The following is a 15,906-nucleotide window of genomic DNA, read 5'->3' on the forward strand; positions in this document are numbered from 1 at the left end:
TATTAACGGAAGCCATAAAAACATTGAAAACAATGTACAATTGGTATTATAACACTGCACAGAGAGTAGACTGTCGACAGTCGCTCGCGCCTTTTTTCCCCAAAGTTTTATCTAAACTCCGATCCGACGCAACACTGGTCTAATCGCAGACAGATATCGAGGGCCGATGGCCCGAGGTCGAGGGCCGAAGGCCTTCGCAATACGGCCCTCGAAATCAGTTTGCGATTATACTATTACTAGTGTTGCGCCGGACCGGAGTTTAGATAAAACGTAGGGAAAAAGGCGCGAGCGACTGTCGACAGTCTACACAGAGAGTTGTTTTTTTGATTCTGCGCATTTTTGTTACATCATGTTTTACTGCTGCAATGTACAATTATACCACACACATGTATATGTACCATAGGTAGCATTATCAGATTAGTTTATGTTGCTTTCTGTCAACATTTACTACATTTCTAAAGACTAATGTTTTTTTTAGAAAGAGTTGTATTAACTGCAAGTAATTATAGTTTCCCATGGATTTATGTTGTGTACTGAGATACCCTGCTGAAATTCCATGAATTCATGTATGTACATGTTCCATAGATTCTACATTTAAACTTACAAAGAACATAAAAAATACCAAAAGTAATGTATTCTCTTAATAAATAACAACAATCAATTATTATATCCATATGGTGTTATAGTAACATCACTATAGTAAGACCTATAAAATGATGCGTTAAGGATATACAGGAGGTGGGGGTGGGGGTCATTTTGGAAAAGGTGGTCCCTTATTAGTTTTACCATATTTTTGATTTTGTAATAATGTCTCGTTAAGATTTGCAGTACACACGTGTGTAGTCGCACGACGTTTGTTTTCAGCATGTGGAATTGTGACCGAGGACAGTCATGTTTACAAATTATCGTTATGAACAATAGTTTTCATTATATTCAGTAATTCACAACTATGCAATTATATTGTTGATATCATCGATCTATGTAATTAAAAAAATGGTGTGAGGCTTGGAGAGAGAGAGAGAGAGAGAGAGAGAGAGAGAGAGAGAGAGAGAGAGAGAGAGAGAGAGAGAGAGAGAGAGAGAGAGAGAGAGAGAGAGAGAGAGAGAGAGAGAGAGAGAGAGAGAGAAGATAAAACTATTGTGGTGACGACTGCAGAATGCATAGTAGATTGTTTCAGGATCAGGGGCACCATTTTTTTTGTATTGCAGTCTTTATATACATAAGCTGTTTTGTGCTTTTAGCTAACGTGACTTCCTTTATTCGAGCTTATGTATTTATGTAACCCTCCTCCAGAGATAAACGGAGGTATGGATCCGTTATTGGAATAAAGAAATACTTGATAATAAATAATTTATAACTTGATTGATATTCCAATTGCAAGATGAATCATTCGAAGTGATAAGCAATTATCATTACTATTTATTTATTTATTTATTTATTCATTTATTCATAAACCATCCAGCAGGCACATTGCCCAATAACAGGAGGAGGGTTCGGAGAGAGACAGCGAGAAAGAGCAAAATATTGAATTTTCAAATTTATAGATGGGTGAATTCAACAACACTCTTTCAACTTTTAGGTGAACTTTGAACACTGGCTAATGGAAAGCAAAAGTACCATATAAGGTAGCCTTCAGTATTGACAGGGGGAGGGCCGGAGGAGATGGTGCACTCAATAAAATGCATAATTTTATTACAATGTATGCATTTGTTTTTTGGCATGTAAAGTACTTGTAAAAATAAATGTCGAGTGCTCATCTCACTTTTACATCCCAACACACACAAAACAAATTGACAATCATTGAATCTTCAATTTGGTCACAAAACTACGGATTGTAAAATGTGAACCTCCCCCAAACATTATAATGCAAAATATGACCCTCCCAAAGAACAGCTTTGTAAAATGTGCCACCCCCCCCCCCGATTCCAACAGCCCTCCCCCTGTAAATACTGGCGGCTCCCTAAGATCATTTTTCAAAAAAAAATATTCATGGTGGTCACGTAATAGTGACGCATCGGGTTCCTTTCACGTCATACATGTAGTACGTTTACATATCTAACGCGTGGTCTAAGCGAAACGGTACGGTCAGTCATCACTTTCGATTTCTTCTTGTCTTTCATCAAGTAAGGTCATTGCGCATGCCCATACTTTATACTGTTTGGGGATTTCCCGATGGGATTTCCTGTTTTAACAGTTATTATTTTCACTTCTATTTCGGCGAAATCTGTACATTGACAGTCAACATTTGCCGTTCTTTTTCACTGTCTCGAGATATATTCACGTCGTTTTACAGTAAAACAAAGCAATGGCGGAAACAGTCGATAGTAAACTAGAAGTAACGGAGGTTGCGATAAGGGCATCGACTTCGAGAGAAGGTACGTATATAATGAATGGATGAACGTGTACGACTACGAGTTATTAAAAACTAATGCCGAACAACGCGAGTACATACATATGTAAACCTAACACTTGCCTGTTAAGTCTTAAGTCTTCCTCATCTAGTATATGTACTTTCAGACAACTTGGTTTGGGACATTTAATCTTGAAATCGTAGAGAATACGATAATCTTGTATAGCAGGGGTCGAAATAATGGCCTTTTACTTGCCCAGGGCAAGTGATTTCAAGGCCTGGGCAAGTTGTTTTGAAAAGTACTTGTCCCAAGGGGCAAGGAGAATTTCTTATGATTATTGATCAGGGATATGTTTTTGCCTGTGTTCATGCTGTACTTATCAGACACTGCACATGTCTGATAGGATTTTGGATACATTGTATAACCATGGTGCCAACAAGTCTGGAAAATTATAACATTGTAGCAATATTGAGAAGACCTCTTTCTTGACTGACCACTTTTCAAAACAATCTGGACCAGCTGTCCTTGATGTACTTTGTTTACTCTATCAAGAAAACATACCTGGAATGACCAGTGACTCATTGTTCATCAATAGTAAATTACAGCATGATTTTTCAGGTTTTGGGTGTTTGAATCAACTGCAAATTTTACAACAGTCATTGTATTTGAAAATACTACTAGGAAAATATAAACAAATCATACTGGGAGAAAAATAGTTGGTGTGGATGAGGAAGGAAAGAAAATATATTGACATCGTGGAAAAGGAAATACTTAGAAAGATTTTATATCAGTGTTGAAGTAAATGTTAATTTTTAGCACAACTGAACTGAGGTTCAGTAGTGCTATAGGGATCGCCCGGCGTCTGTCTGTCTGTCTGTGTGTGTGTGTGTGTGTGTGTGTGTGTGTGTGTGTGTGTGTGTGGATGTGTGTGTGTGTGTGTGTGTAAACAACTTAAAGTCAAAAACCGCTGAACCGATTGCCACGATATTTGGTGGGTCCATTACCTTGGGTGTCTAGTTGGGAAATTGTTCAAATCAAAATGATCGCAATACAGGTGTGTGATTTGGGTCAAAAAATGTGATTTTTGGTCAAAAAACTTAAACTCAGAAACTACTGGGCAGATTGGTGCGAAATTTGGTGGGAACATTCTTAAGGGGGTGTAAAGTTAGATTTGTTCATGACGTGATGATTCCATCAGTGATATGCAAATTAGGGCTAAAAATGTGTCTTTTTGGTTAAAAATCTATAATTCCAAAAATACTGAGCAGATTGGGCTGAAATTTAATGGGAATGTATCTAGGGATGTATGGACGAAGAAATATTAAGCATACCATGATTCCATGAGTGATATACAAATTAGGTGTAAAAATGTTCATTTTTGGTCAAAAACTTATATCTCAAAAAGTACTTGGTCACTGAGTCTGAAACTTGGTGAGATATTTCTGAGTGTTATTCTTCAAAACATTTTGACAAAATTGGCCCTAGCGACCATGACCACGCCCTTAGCAACAACCAAATGGCAGTATATTTTGGTCAAATAACAACATCATCTGGTAGGCAAATGAGTAAACATTCAAAAAATGTATGCAAATACCGTAGCAACCATGACCACGCCCATAGCAACAGCCAAACGGTCGTGTATTTCACAAAGATAACAACAGGGATTAATAGACAATTGAATAAACGTTCAAAAAATGTATGTAAATTTGCCTAGCAACAAGACCACGCCCATAGCAACAGCCAAATAATCACATATATTGCAAAGATAACAACAGGAATAGAAAGACAAATGAATAAACATTCAAAAAAATGTATGCAAATGTGCCTAGCAACAAGACCACGCCTATAGCAACAGCCAAATGATCACATACATTGCAAAGATAACAAAGGGGATTAATAGACAATTAAATAAACATTCAAAAAAATCTATGTAAATATGCCTAGCAACAAGACCACGCCCATAGCAACAGCCAAATAATCACATATATTGCAAAGATAACAACAGGAATAGAAAGACAAATGAATAAACATTCTAAAAATGTATGCAAGTGTGCCTAGCAACAAGACCACGCCCATAGCAACAGCCAAATGATCACATACATTGCAAAGATAACAATGGGGATTAATAGACAATTGAATAAGCATTCAAAAAATGTATGTAAATATGCCTAGCAACAGCCAAATGATAGCATATATCGAAAAAATAGCAACATGGTTGGATAGGCAACTGGATAGTCATTCACCAAATGAACACTTATTGTTAGCATGGACTACCATATGGATAAACATTTTAAAAAACTGTACAGTTGTGCTACAACGCCATTGGTGGTATTTTTATATTGATAGCTTATGAAAGTGCTGAAAACATTATTTTAACAACTACTTTTTACAAGTGAACAAAAAATTGTATGCTATGCTATAGTAAGAATATTGATTAGGCCATGAAAATAATATTATTTAGGACACCTATTGTGGAGAGAACTTTTCAGTACCCACAGAAACTTTCAAAGTGACATTTTTTGATAATAAACAAAAGAAATCCCAATCAATCACAACAGTGCATTTGTAAGCCACACAAAAATACCCCACTATTTGGAATGGGCAAACACTTTTTGATTTGGGCAAGTACTTTTTGTTTTCTACTTGCGCAGTGGACAAGCAACATTTTTTCATTATTTCGACCCCTGTATAGATGTCATTGTTGTAGAGTAATGCATGTGAGACCCATAATGACGTCATTTTATTTTCCTACCTGGCCATAAGAGGTGAAGATTAACATATTCCGTTTTATTGTAAAATTTCACTATTAAATGAAATACATTTGTCGAACTTGGCTTATTTCCAAAAATGTGTTAGTAGCCCCCATTTTCACTCCTCGGTTTTTCAGTAAAATCCCTTGTAGCTTTACATTTTTAGCACAACTGAACTGAGGGTTAGTAGTATTATACTATATAGGCCTGGCAATATGTCTTTGTGCATGTGTATGTAAGGCCAAAAAAAAGAAAAAAAAATTCTGGTCAGCGCGCGCATCACTTAAATATCACCCGCTTCGGTCTTTTTTCTCTTGGTTGTCCAGCCCATTAGTCTGCAGATCCGTGGGGAAACACAAAAATAACCCTCTCTACTTCAGTGAAGACAACTGCAGAGCCAATCATGGTGAGGCAAATGACATCTGCCCAACATACACACTTGCTCTAAAGTACTAAATAAAAAGAACAGTACCTGCCATAAATAGTAGACAGAGTGACAGGTTTGTTGAGAATTAAAAAAAGAAGAAGAAAAAAGTGTTGTCGCACCCATTTTAGACAATTTGTCCTGACCAGAAACCATTCTTTTTTCCCCTTGGCCTAAGTTTATGTATGTAAATATGTGTATGTATGTATGTATGTATGTATGTATGTATGTATGTATGTATGTATGTATGTATGTATGTGTGTGTGTATGTGTGTATGTATGTGTGTATGTATGTATGTATGTATGTATGTATGTATGTATGTATGTATGTATGTATGTATGTATGTATGCATGCATGCATGCATGCATGCGCGCGCGCGCGCGTGTGTGTGTGTGTGTGTGTATGTATGTATGTATGTATGTATGTATGTATGTATGTATGTATGTATGTATGTATGTAAATATGTGTATGCATGTATGTATGTATGTATGTATGTATGTATGTATGTATGTATGTATGTGTGTGTGTGTATGTATGTATGTATGTATGTATGTATGTATGTATGTATGTATGTATGTATGTATGTATGCATGCATGCATGCATGCATGCATGCATGTATGTATGTATGTATGTATGTATGTAATTATTAGGTGTGTGGATAGAAATATGTTCAAATGAAAAAGATTGTATGTATGTATGTATGTATGTATGTATGTATGTATGCATGTATGTAAATATGTGTATGTATGTATGTATGTATGTATGTATGTATGTATGTATGTATGTATGTATGTGTGTGTGTGTATGTATGCATGCATGTATGTATGTATGTATGTATGTATGTATGTATGTATGTATGTAAATATGTGTATGTATGTATATGTATGTATGTATGTATGTATGTATGTATGTATGTATGTATGTATGTATGCATGCATGCATGCATGCATGCATGTATGTATGTATGTATGTATGTATGTAAATATGTGTATGTATATGTATGTATGTATGTATGCATGTATGTATGTATGTATGTATGTATGTATGTATGTATGTATGTATGCATGCATGCATGCATGCATGCATGCATGCATGCATGTATGTATGTATGTATGTATGTATGTATGTATGTATGTATGTATGTATGTATGTAATTATTATGTGTGTGGATAGAAATATGTTCAAATGAAAAAGATTGCACAAGAGATGTGATTATTGTGTCTGATGGGGGATATGGGGATATTTCTGGAGCTGTTATTCTGCAGATGTTGTTCAAAATATTTTGACACAATTGGCCCGAGCAACCATAACCATGCCCTTAGCTACATCCAAATGATGTTGTGTGTGGATAAACATCCAAAAGGTGAACACATATATGCCAAGCAACTAGCCCATGCTCATAGCAACAGTAAAATGTTGATATTATTGCAATGATTCAATTATTAACGACTCCATGAAATGATTGGCACAAATTAAATTTTTCCGAGCAAGAACTGGTTGTAAAATTTATTTACTATGATATGAGGTCATCAAATGACTACATATTTGCAATTCTTTATACTGTAGGACTGGTGGAAGAAAACAACGAGCAATCAGCCACGATTCCAGAACCGTCACAATCATGTGTTTCCCATGATAAGTCGATCACTGTTGAATCCGGATCCGCATGCCCATCCACCTCATTTGAGAACACCCAAAGTAATACCAACATTCGCGTGTTCTTTTCATACAGTAGCAAGGATCGAGAGTGGGTGGAAGAAACAGTTACAAGACTTGAAGCAGAACATGGCATAACCTGTGTCTTTGACGAAAGAGATTTCATTGGTGGGAAACCCGTCGTTGAAAACATCATTGCATGTATACAAAATTCTGACAAGACAGTTTTGGTATTAACAGAAGATTTCCTGAATAGTCCTTGGTGTACGTACGAGGCACAATTGACTTTACGTGAACACTTGATAAGGGAACAATCTGTTGTTCTACCCGTGTTACTGAAAGAGTGCACTATTCCAGATTTCATCTCACATTTGACTTGTTTGGATGCAAGGCGCCAGTCTTTCTGGGAAAAGTTCATCGACTTCTTAGAATCAGGTATGAAATCTATGTTCTGTTTTCGTGTTTGTATAGTCACTGGAATGTCGGAGTAATAAATATCTTTAAAAATTGATATATTGACATTAGAAAACATTTGCAAGCAACTGGTTATATGGATTTTATATGAGGACAATAACGTCAATAACGATAAATTATAGTATGGGATAGATTCAAGCAACAGTCGGGTACTTTGTCTTTGATAGAAGATAGCACATCATCATCATAAGGAAATTGTTTGAAGGTTGTGGGCGAGTGCCCTGGAATAACTATTCCTTGTTATGCTTTGAACATTCTGCAGACCCAGTAGAAATCGTTCCCAAAGGTAGTTTCTTTGGACATGAAGCAGGTGAGTGAAGAGTGTATGTAATGGAGATTATGCTTTCGAATGCTCTTTTCCTATCTTCACTATAACACTTTCTTTCCTTGCACAAGCAAAGACATCTAAGGGTCTCCTTAAGCTTGCTTAATGACATATAACAATAACAATTCAATCCCAACAAATGCTGTCAATTAAAGAACCATAATATTATCACTCATAATTGTCGATGTGATGTTTATCACGATAACTCAATGCCTGGACACTCATTTGATTTATTAAGTTCACAATAGTTTTTTTTAGCTGTTCAGTAGTGATATAGGGATCGCCCGGCGTCTGTCTGTCTGTCTGTCTGTCTGTGTGTGTGTGTGTGTGTGTGTGTATGTATGTGTGTGTGTGTGTGTGTGTGTGTGTGTGTGTGTGTGTGTGTGTGTGTGTGTGTGTGTGTGTGTGTGTGTGTGTGTGTGTGTAAACAACTTAAAGTCAAAAACCGCTGAACCGATTGCCATGATATTTGGTGGGTTCATAACCTTGGGTGTCTAGTTGGGAAATTGTTCAAATCAAAATGATCGCATCACAGGTGTGTGATTTGGGTCAAAAAACTTAAACTGAGAAACTACTGGGCAGATTGGTGCAAAATTTGGTGGGAACATTGTTAAGGGGGTGTAAAGTAAGATTCGTTCATAACGTGATGATTCCATCAGTGATATGCAAATTAGGGCTAAAATGTGTCTTTTTGGTTAAAAATCTATCATTCCAAAACTACTGAGCAGATTGGGTTGAAATTTAATGGGAATGCATCTAGGGATGTATGGATGAAGAAATATTAAGCATACAATGATTCCATGAGTGATATGCAAATTAGGTGTAAAAATGTTCATTTTTGGTCAAAAACTTATATCTCAAAAAGTATGTGGTCACTGAGTCTGAAACTTGGTGAGATGTTTCTGAAAGTGTTATTCTGCAGATTTTCTCCAAAACATTTTGAGAAAATTGGCCCTGGCGACCATGACCACGCCCTTAGCAACAACAAAATGGCAGTATATTTTGGTCAAATAACATAATCTGGTAGGCAAATGAGTTAAACATTCAAAAAATGTATGCAAATACCCTATCAACCATGACCACGCCCATAGCAACAACCAAACGGTCGTGTATTTCACAAAGATAACAACAGGGATTATGATAGACAATTGAATAAACATTCAAAAAATGTATGTAAATTTGCATAGAAACAAGACCACGCCCATAGCAACAGCCAAATAATCACGTATATTGCAAAGATAACAACAGGAAAAGAAAGACAAATGAATAAACATTCAAAACATGTATGCAAATGTGCCTAGCAACAAGACCACGCCCATAACAACAGCCAAATGATCACATATATTGCAAAGATACGGGGATTAATAGACAATTGAATAAACATTCAAAAAATGTATGTAAATATGCCTAGCAAAAAGACCACGCCCATAGCAACAGCCAAATGATCACGTATATTGCAGAGATAATATCAGGAATTCATACACAAGTGAACAAAAACATACACAGATGTATGCAAATATATCTAACAACATGACCACGTCCATAGCAACAGCCAAATGATAGCATATATCGTAAAGATAGCAACATGGTTGGATAGGCAACTGGATAGTCATTCAACAAATGAACACTTCTTGGTAGCATGGACTACCATATGGATAAACATTTTTAAAACTACAGTTGTGCTACAACGCCATTGGCGGTATTTTTATATAAACGATTATACTCCAATATATAATATTCACTCGTTTGACACAGAAATACATTAACATCATGTATGTTTGTTTGTATGTATGTATGTATGTATGTATGTATGTATGTATGTATGTATGTATGTCTGTCTGTCTGTCTGTCTGTCTACGTGTGTGTATGTATGTATGTATGTGTATGTATGTATACATGTATATGCATGCATGCATGTATGTATGTATGTATGTATGTATGTATGTATGTCTGTCTGTCTGTCTGTCTGTCTGTCTGTCTGTCTGTATGTATGTATGTATGTATGTATGTATGTATGAAGTATGTATGTATGTATGTATATATGTATGTATGTATGTATGTATGTATGTATGTATATGTATGTATGTATGTATGTATGTATGAAGTATGTATGTATGTATGTATGTATGTATGTATGTATATGTATGTATGTATGTATGTATGTATGTATGTATGTATGTATGTATGTATGTATATATAAATAAATAAATGAATAGATAAATAAAGTAAATAAATAAATAAATAAATAAATAAGTACATAAATAAATAAATAAATAAATAAATAAATAAATAAATAAATAAATAAATAAATAAATAAATAAATAAATAAATAAATAAATAAATAAATAAATAAATACGACGTTAACAAAGTAATTGTTAATAGGGAATGGAATCTTTACACTTATTAGGATGTGATGAACCATGAATGTGAATCAGTAGATTTAGTATAAACAAATGTAGCTATATCATCACCATCAGTCCTAATATAAGGGAGATGTCAAGGAAATTGAAATTGAAATAGAAACATCATAAGTATACTGGATAGCAGGATTAAAGTTACATATATAATCAATAAATTGCATCAGTCCCTCAAGTTTGAGTGAAGCTGCACCAACACCATCAACAATAAATATGTATGTAAAACATGTATAAATAAATATGTATGTATGTATGTATGTATGTATGTATGTATGTATGTATGTGCGTCTCTCTCTCTCTCTCTCTCTCTCTCTCTCTCTCTCTCTCTCTCTCTCTCTCTCTCTCTCTCTCTCTCTCTCTCTCTGTTAAATTGTCACTAAGCATGGTATCAATCGCATCAGTGATGATAGCTGTATACATGATGAATCAAATCGAATTGATTTTTTGGTCCGCACCCATCATTTATTTGAAGATGACTAATTATGCAATACATTTATATTCTTCATATATGATTTTGACTTCGCAATTTATCGACCTAACTGACTAGGGGAATCGTCATATTGCAAGTGTAATATATACAAATTCAACTCCAGTATCAAATATGAGCATGGGTGAACTTTCATGGCCATAAACATTGATATGAACATCCAACTTCAACGTCAAAATAAAAAAGAGACCAATAAAGCAATTTCTTGAATTGGGGACAGCTCCACCATCACCAGTAGTACCACCACCACCACCACCACCACCACCACGCAATCATCATCATCATCATCATCATCATCATCATCATCATCATCATCATCATTGTCATCATTGTTGTTGTTCTTCTTATAATTATTATTTTCCTAGCCAAGTTTAATGGAAAAGTGTTATCCATGGTTAAACTGAACGGGTGTTGCACCTTCAACTCGATTAACTACAAGGAAATATTGGATTCACTCTGTGATAAGGGAATACGAGTAAGTTAATTGTTCTTCATTTATTAATGAGTTATCTACCTGTCGACATACCATATTATTTTGTACTGTAGCAAAATGGTGGAATAAATCCTCACAGATTTTCATAATCCTTTACATAATGTGAACATGTTAATTTTGGTAAGGCTATATCTTATACTATTGAATCTGTGTAAAGAAATGTTTTTCAGGTGCTTTATTGTCCTTGGTCCAAAATGACTTGCATCAAAAGAACTTTAAACTAATGATGTGTTTTAAGAAAACACAAAATTAAAAGGTTCACTTCTTTATATGAATTCCAGATTAGTGAAGACACCATGATGAAGACAGAAGAAGCAATAAGAAGGAGTGGACTTTCGAAGTGTTTCTGTTGTGTCCAATGCACTAGATCCTTTTTAGCGTGTTTCTGCTGGATTCCAATGTTTTTGATCATCAGCTTTTTGTTTATCTTTGCGATCTTTGAATTAATTATTTTGATAGAGAACAGAGACGTTGGAAATACCAGTGACGTCGACTACTTTGATGTCATCGTGTTTTTTCTTCTTCCCATGTCAATTTGTATCATAATGATTATTTGGCGTTTCAAGGTAAGAAAAAAGATGTTGTTTTAATTAGAAACTTTTACAAGCTGCAACATTGTGAATGGTAAGCTTATTGACAGAAAGTGTGTTATGATACGTTCCTATAAGCTACATGTAAAACAAGTCATCCACATGGTTTTTTCAAAGAAATGTGAATTTTTTAAAACGATTATCTTAAAGGTAAACTGTTCACCTGGAAATTAGGTCAGCAGCATTATCATTATATGTAAAAATTACTTCATTAATTGGCTAAAATCTATATTGTTGTACCAAAGATCTAAAATTATTGTTTTCATAATGATGAAATCAATCTGTAGGTAAAAGTAAAAGATATATTCCACACTGTTTAAAATGATTGGCTGACCATCAACAAGTGTCCTTTCCCCACCCCCAGTTTGGCATTTATTCACAAGAACCAATGTATACAGCAACGACAATTTTAAATAACCATACAATAGGCAACTTGCAAACCCGCCATGTTGAATGTTACATAATGGGAAATTTGATAATAAACAATAATCAAATAGTATTGTAAACAATATGTTACATTGTTTTTAACCACAAATAATCAATTCATAGTCACCCTGAGCATTGTGGGAGCTTCATTTTATCGGTAGCTCTTCATGATGCTCAGACACAAAGGACTATGGGATTATCTGTGGTTATCGGAATATCTTATCTGGAGATACATCGTTTATGTGATATTTTCTTACATACAATTGTATAAAGAAAATTTGATAAATCCTTATAGATGACTTCGATATGTACTGTGCATTGTGTACTTACCACCGACAGGCTCATTTTTTAAATAACTCTGATGTATACTTTGAGATTGAAATCTAATAGCAACTATTCAATCTTTAGGCAAAGTATTAGTCATAGGTGATGCAAATAGTAGAACCCGATCATGCAATGATTTTATTATGTTTGATAAGTTACATGATTTTTATTGACAAAGCGTAATTTATATGAAAGTGATGCAAATCTAATACCTTGTGTAAATCCTGATACAGGATATACTGAGTATGGCTCCAGATTGATTAATTTCTAGTTTGGTAGTATCTAATGTTAAACTCTCAAATAATTAAACAAAGTGTAAAGTTTCTGGTACTATCTTGTTCCAAATCAGTGGTGACAATTTTATAAATTGCATTTTGTACATCATTACGTTATTTCCTATTTAAAATAATCTTCCCATAAATACAAATCACTATGTATATATATTTACTGTGGAAATAAAAACTTGACTGTAGTACTAATTAAGAAAGTTAATGATGAATAATCAATTCTAAAGCAAATGGTTTTATTCCAAATATAGAGCCGACTGTAAAATGTCACTGTTTGGTTGTTTTATACCTTCAGATGAGGATGATCAGAGATGCAGGTGAAAATGGTGCAAATTCGGTTCTAATGGACTCGAACATTTTATTCTCCACGATCAGAGAGAGTATGTGTACAGGACGCTATGACGTATCCTTTAAATCAAAGAGGCGTTTGAATTCAATGACGTTAGACGTTATCTCATGGTATTGGACTATTGACACATAGTAACTTTTATTTGCATACAGAGGGCAGTATTCATTTATATTTTCCCAAGGGCACTATTACAGTAGCACAGTAGTTCTAAAGGTGAATTGTGTTTTAATACTCTGAGAAGAATACTGACCTAAAAACTACGTTTTCACCGTGTGTGTATTTTCGCCTACTTTCGACGACATGCATTGCATTAATGAGCTACATTTTGTGACAGTTTGCATTGCCCAATCAAAATATTACAAATGGATTAACATATATTGTTATATCAATCTTTGAACAATGGTGTGCTACAAATGGTGTTATTCTTGTTTCTGATCTTATGATGCCACAAAACCGGCAGACAACAAGAATGAAAAAAATCAAAACATAAACATTTTTTAACGTTTTATGTACATTGAACATTTGTGTGTTTATAATTCTTAATGAGGAATATCTGTATTTTGTTTATTTCAACACAAAAGACTGCCAGGTGAGGCAAATGAAAATTCAAATTTATCGTATTTAGAAATGTTCCCGGTTTCTGTCTGGGAAGCTTCAGTTTTTTAATCCATTTGCTTGATTTTCATTTTCTATCTGCCACAATGTATAGCTTGTGCAGTTACTGTATTAATCAAAGAGACAGGAAGATTTTGTAGTTTACGTGTCAAAATAATTCGTAAACGCCCTCTAAAGGATGACAAAGTATATTAACAACATCATTAGTTACAAATGAAAGTTTATATTCACAGTCGACAAATAGGGTCTGCTGACGTCCTGTCATAGTCAGGGTAAACGGCCTATTATCATGCACAGTGACACATGACAGCCTGTTGACATTGTGGTACACCCTGACAACCCTGATGAGGCATCATTGAAAATTTGGGATTCCTTTCAGATTTGTTTGACTGTGATTATAAACCAAGAGTCCATGAACGTTCATTCTCACAATATTGTTAGTATATTTGAAAGTAGAAAAATCATACATGCATGGTAATGTTGTGGCTTTATTCTCTTTATTCTATAAAGGAAAAGATCGAAGAATACCTACGACAGACACTACATCAGCGTAATGAACAGGTAAGAGCAAAGTACATTGATATCAAAGTATTTGAATGTGCGTCAAAAGCAACATAACTATGACTTGATTATGGATAGGTGGCACTTGAGTAGAGAAATAAACAAGCAAACAAATAGATAAACAAATAAATATGTACAAAAGTAAGTAAGTAAGTAAATAAATAAATAAGTAAATAAAATTAGATAAAGTTTTAAAACAATTAGAAATTTTAACAATTGTGCATGGTATTGAAATCTTGTAATTCTTTTTTCTTATTCAGAGATCAACTTTGGAGATCATAGATGTAGAATCTGGAAATATGGGAGATACAGAGATGGCCACTTTAATTGCTAAGCAAAATGAAGAAGAAATCACGGTATTTTGTAACGTTTACTAATATATGTCTACTTTTATCGATCATATGTCCCCACTGAAATAAAAGAAGCAGATAGTATAAGCACAGAGAGTTTGTTTTATTTGCATAATCGTCTTCAAAAATCATTCAGCTTATTATGGTACACAGCTATGGAACCATAAGACAGAGACTTCATTCAAGTGTCTACTCCTATAGCATAAGATTTCATTCAAGTGTCTACTCCTATAGCATAAGATTTCATTCAAGTGTCTACTCCTATAGCATAAGATTTCATTCAAGTGTCTACTCCTATAGTAAAATATTTCATTCAAGTGTCTACTCCTATAGTATAAGATTTCATTCAAGTGTCTACTCCTATAGGATAAGATTTCATCCAAGTGTCTACTCCGATGGCATAAGATTTCATTCAAGTGTCTACTCCTATAGTATAAGATGTAACCTTTCTGCTGATATGATCTTTTAAAGTATCTTTATGTTTAATTTCATACCGACCTTTACCTTGAGTCAAAATTTAACAAAACAAATCACGACTAATAATGAAGTGATGAAGTACTTAAGGGGATTATGTCTTCTACGAAGACTTGTTTATTTTGCATTATTTAATGTCATCAATTGTCATTTTACTGACTTTTTTTACAGATCAAGGCGAAAGGATTGCTGTCAAGAATGGCATCTACATATGTAAGAGAGCACTGCCACTCTCAACAAGCTTTCTGCAGAACAGGACAACGCCACACTCTGCATGGGTTGTGCTTATGTCAAATGATAGAAAGAAAGCATTTCAAAGACATTAATAAGTAAAAAGAAACCTGAACAGTGGCTTACAGCACAACAAAAGACCAGAGTTGTAGTCATACAGTTTAGTGATCTTGAAAATGACTATATATTGAAATGTGAAGTTAGTAAAAATAACATGTGTTTAACCCTTTCATTCCTACAGACGACAACTAGAAACTTGATTTTAAGCACATCTTCTAAAATTTAAGAATAATTCTCCATTGGGAAGTAATATTTCTTA

General features: G+C 34.4%; 1 protein-coding gene across 2 annotated transcripts; it reads left to right on the plus strand.

The window, feature by feature from the left end:
* The first annotated feature begins 2,168 nt into the window (after positions 1–2,168).
* Positions 2,169–15,566, plus strand: LOC144441108 (uncharacterized). 2 transcript variants are annotated; one of them, XM_078130639.1, is made up of 9 exons: positions 2,169–2,375; positions 7,094–7,618; positions 7,920–7,967; positions 11,253–11,362; positions 11,662–11,946; positions 13,303–13,387; positions 14,482–14,532; positions 14,793–14,888; positions 15,528–15,566. In XM_078130639.1, exons 1-7 carry the CDS (start codon positions 2,306–2,308, stop codon positions 14,523–14,525), a joined length of 1,167 nt encoding a protein of 388 aa, XP_077986765.1. In that variant the 5' UTR covers positions 2,169–2,305; the 3' UTR covers positions 14,526–14,532; positions 14,793–14,888; positions 15,528–15,566. The 2 variants fall into 2 exon arrangements, with proteins under 2 accessions (XP_077986765.1, XP_077986764.1); XM_078130638.1 differs by lacking the exons at positions 14,793–14,888; positions 15,528–15,566 and having other exon boundaries at positions 13,303–13,945.
* The last annotated feature ends 340 nt before the right edge of the window (positions 15,567–15,906 follow it).

The sequence above is a fragment of the Glandiceps talaboti genome, chromosome 10, assembly GCF_964340395.1.
Source record: "Glandiceps talaboti chromosome 10, keGlaTala1.1, whole genome shotgun sequence".
NCBI lineage: Eukaryota > Metazoa > Hemichordata > Enteropneusta > Spengelidae > Glandiceps > Glandiceps talaboti.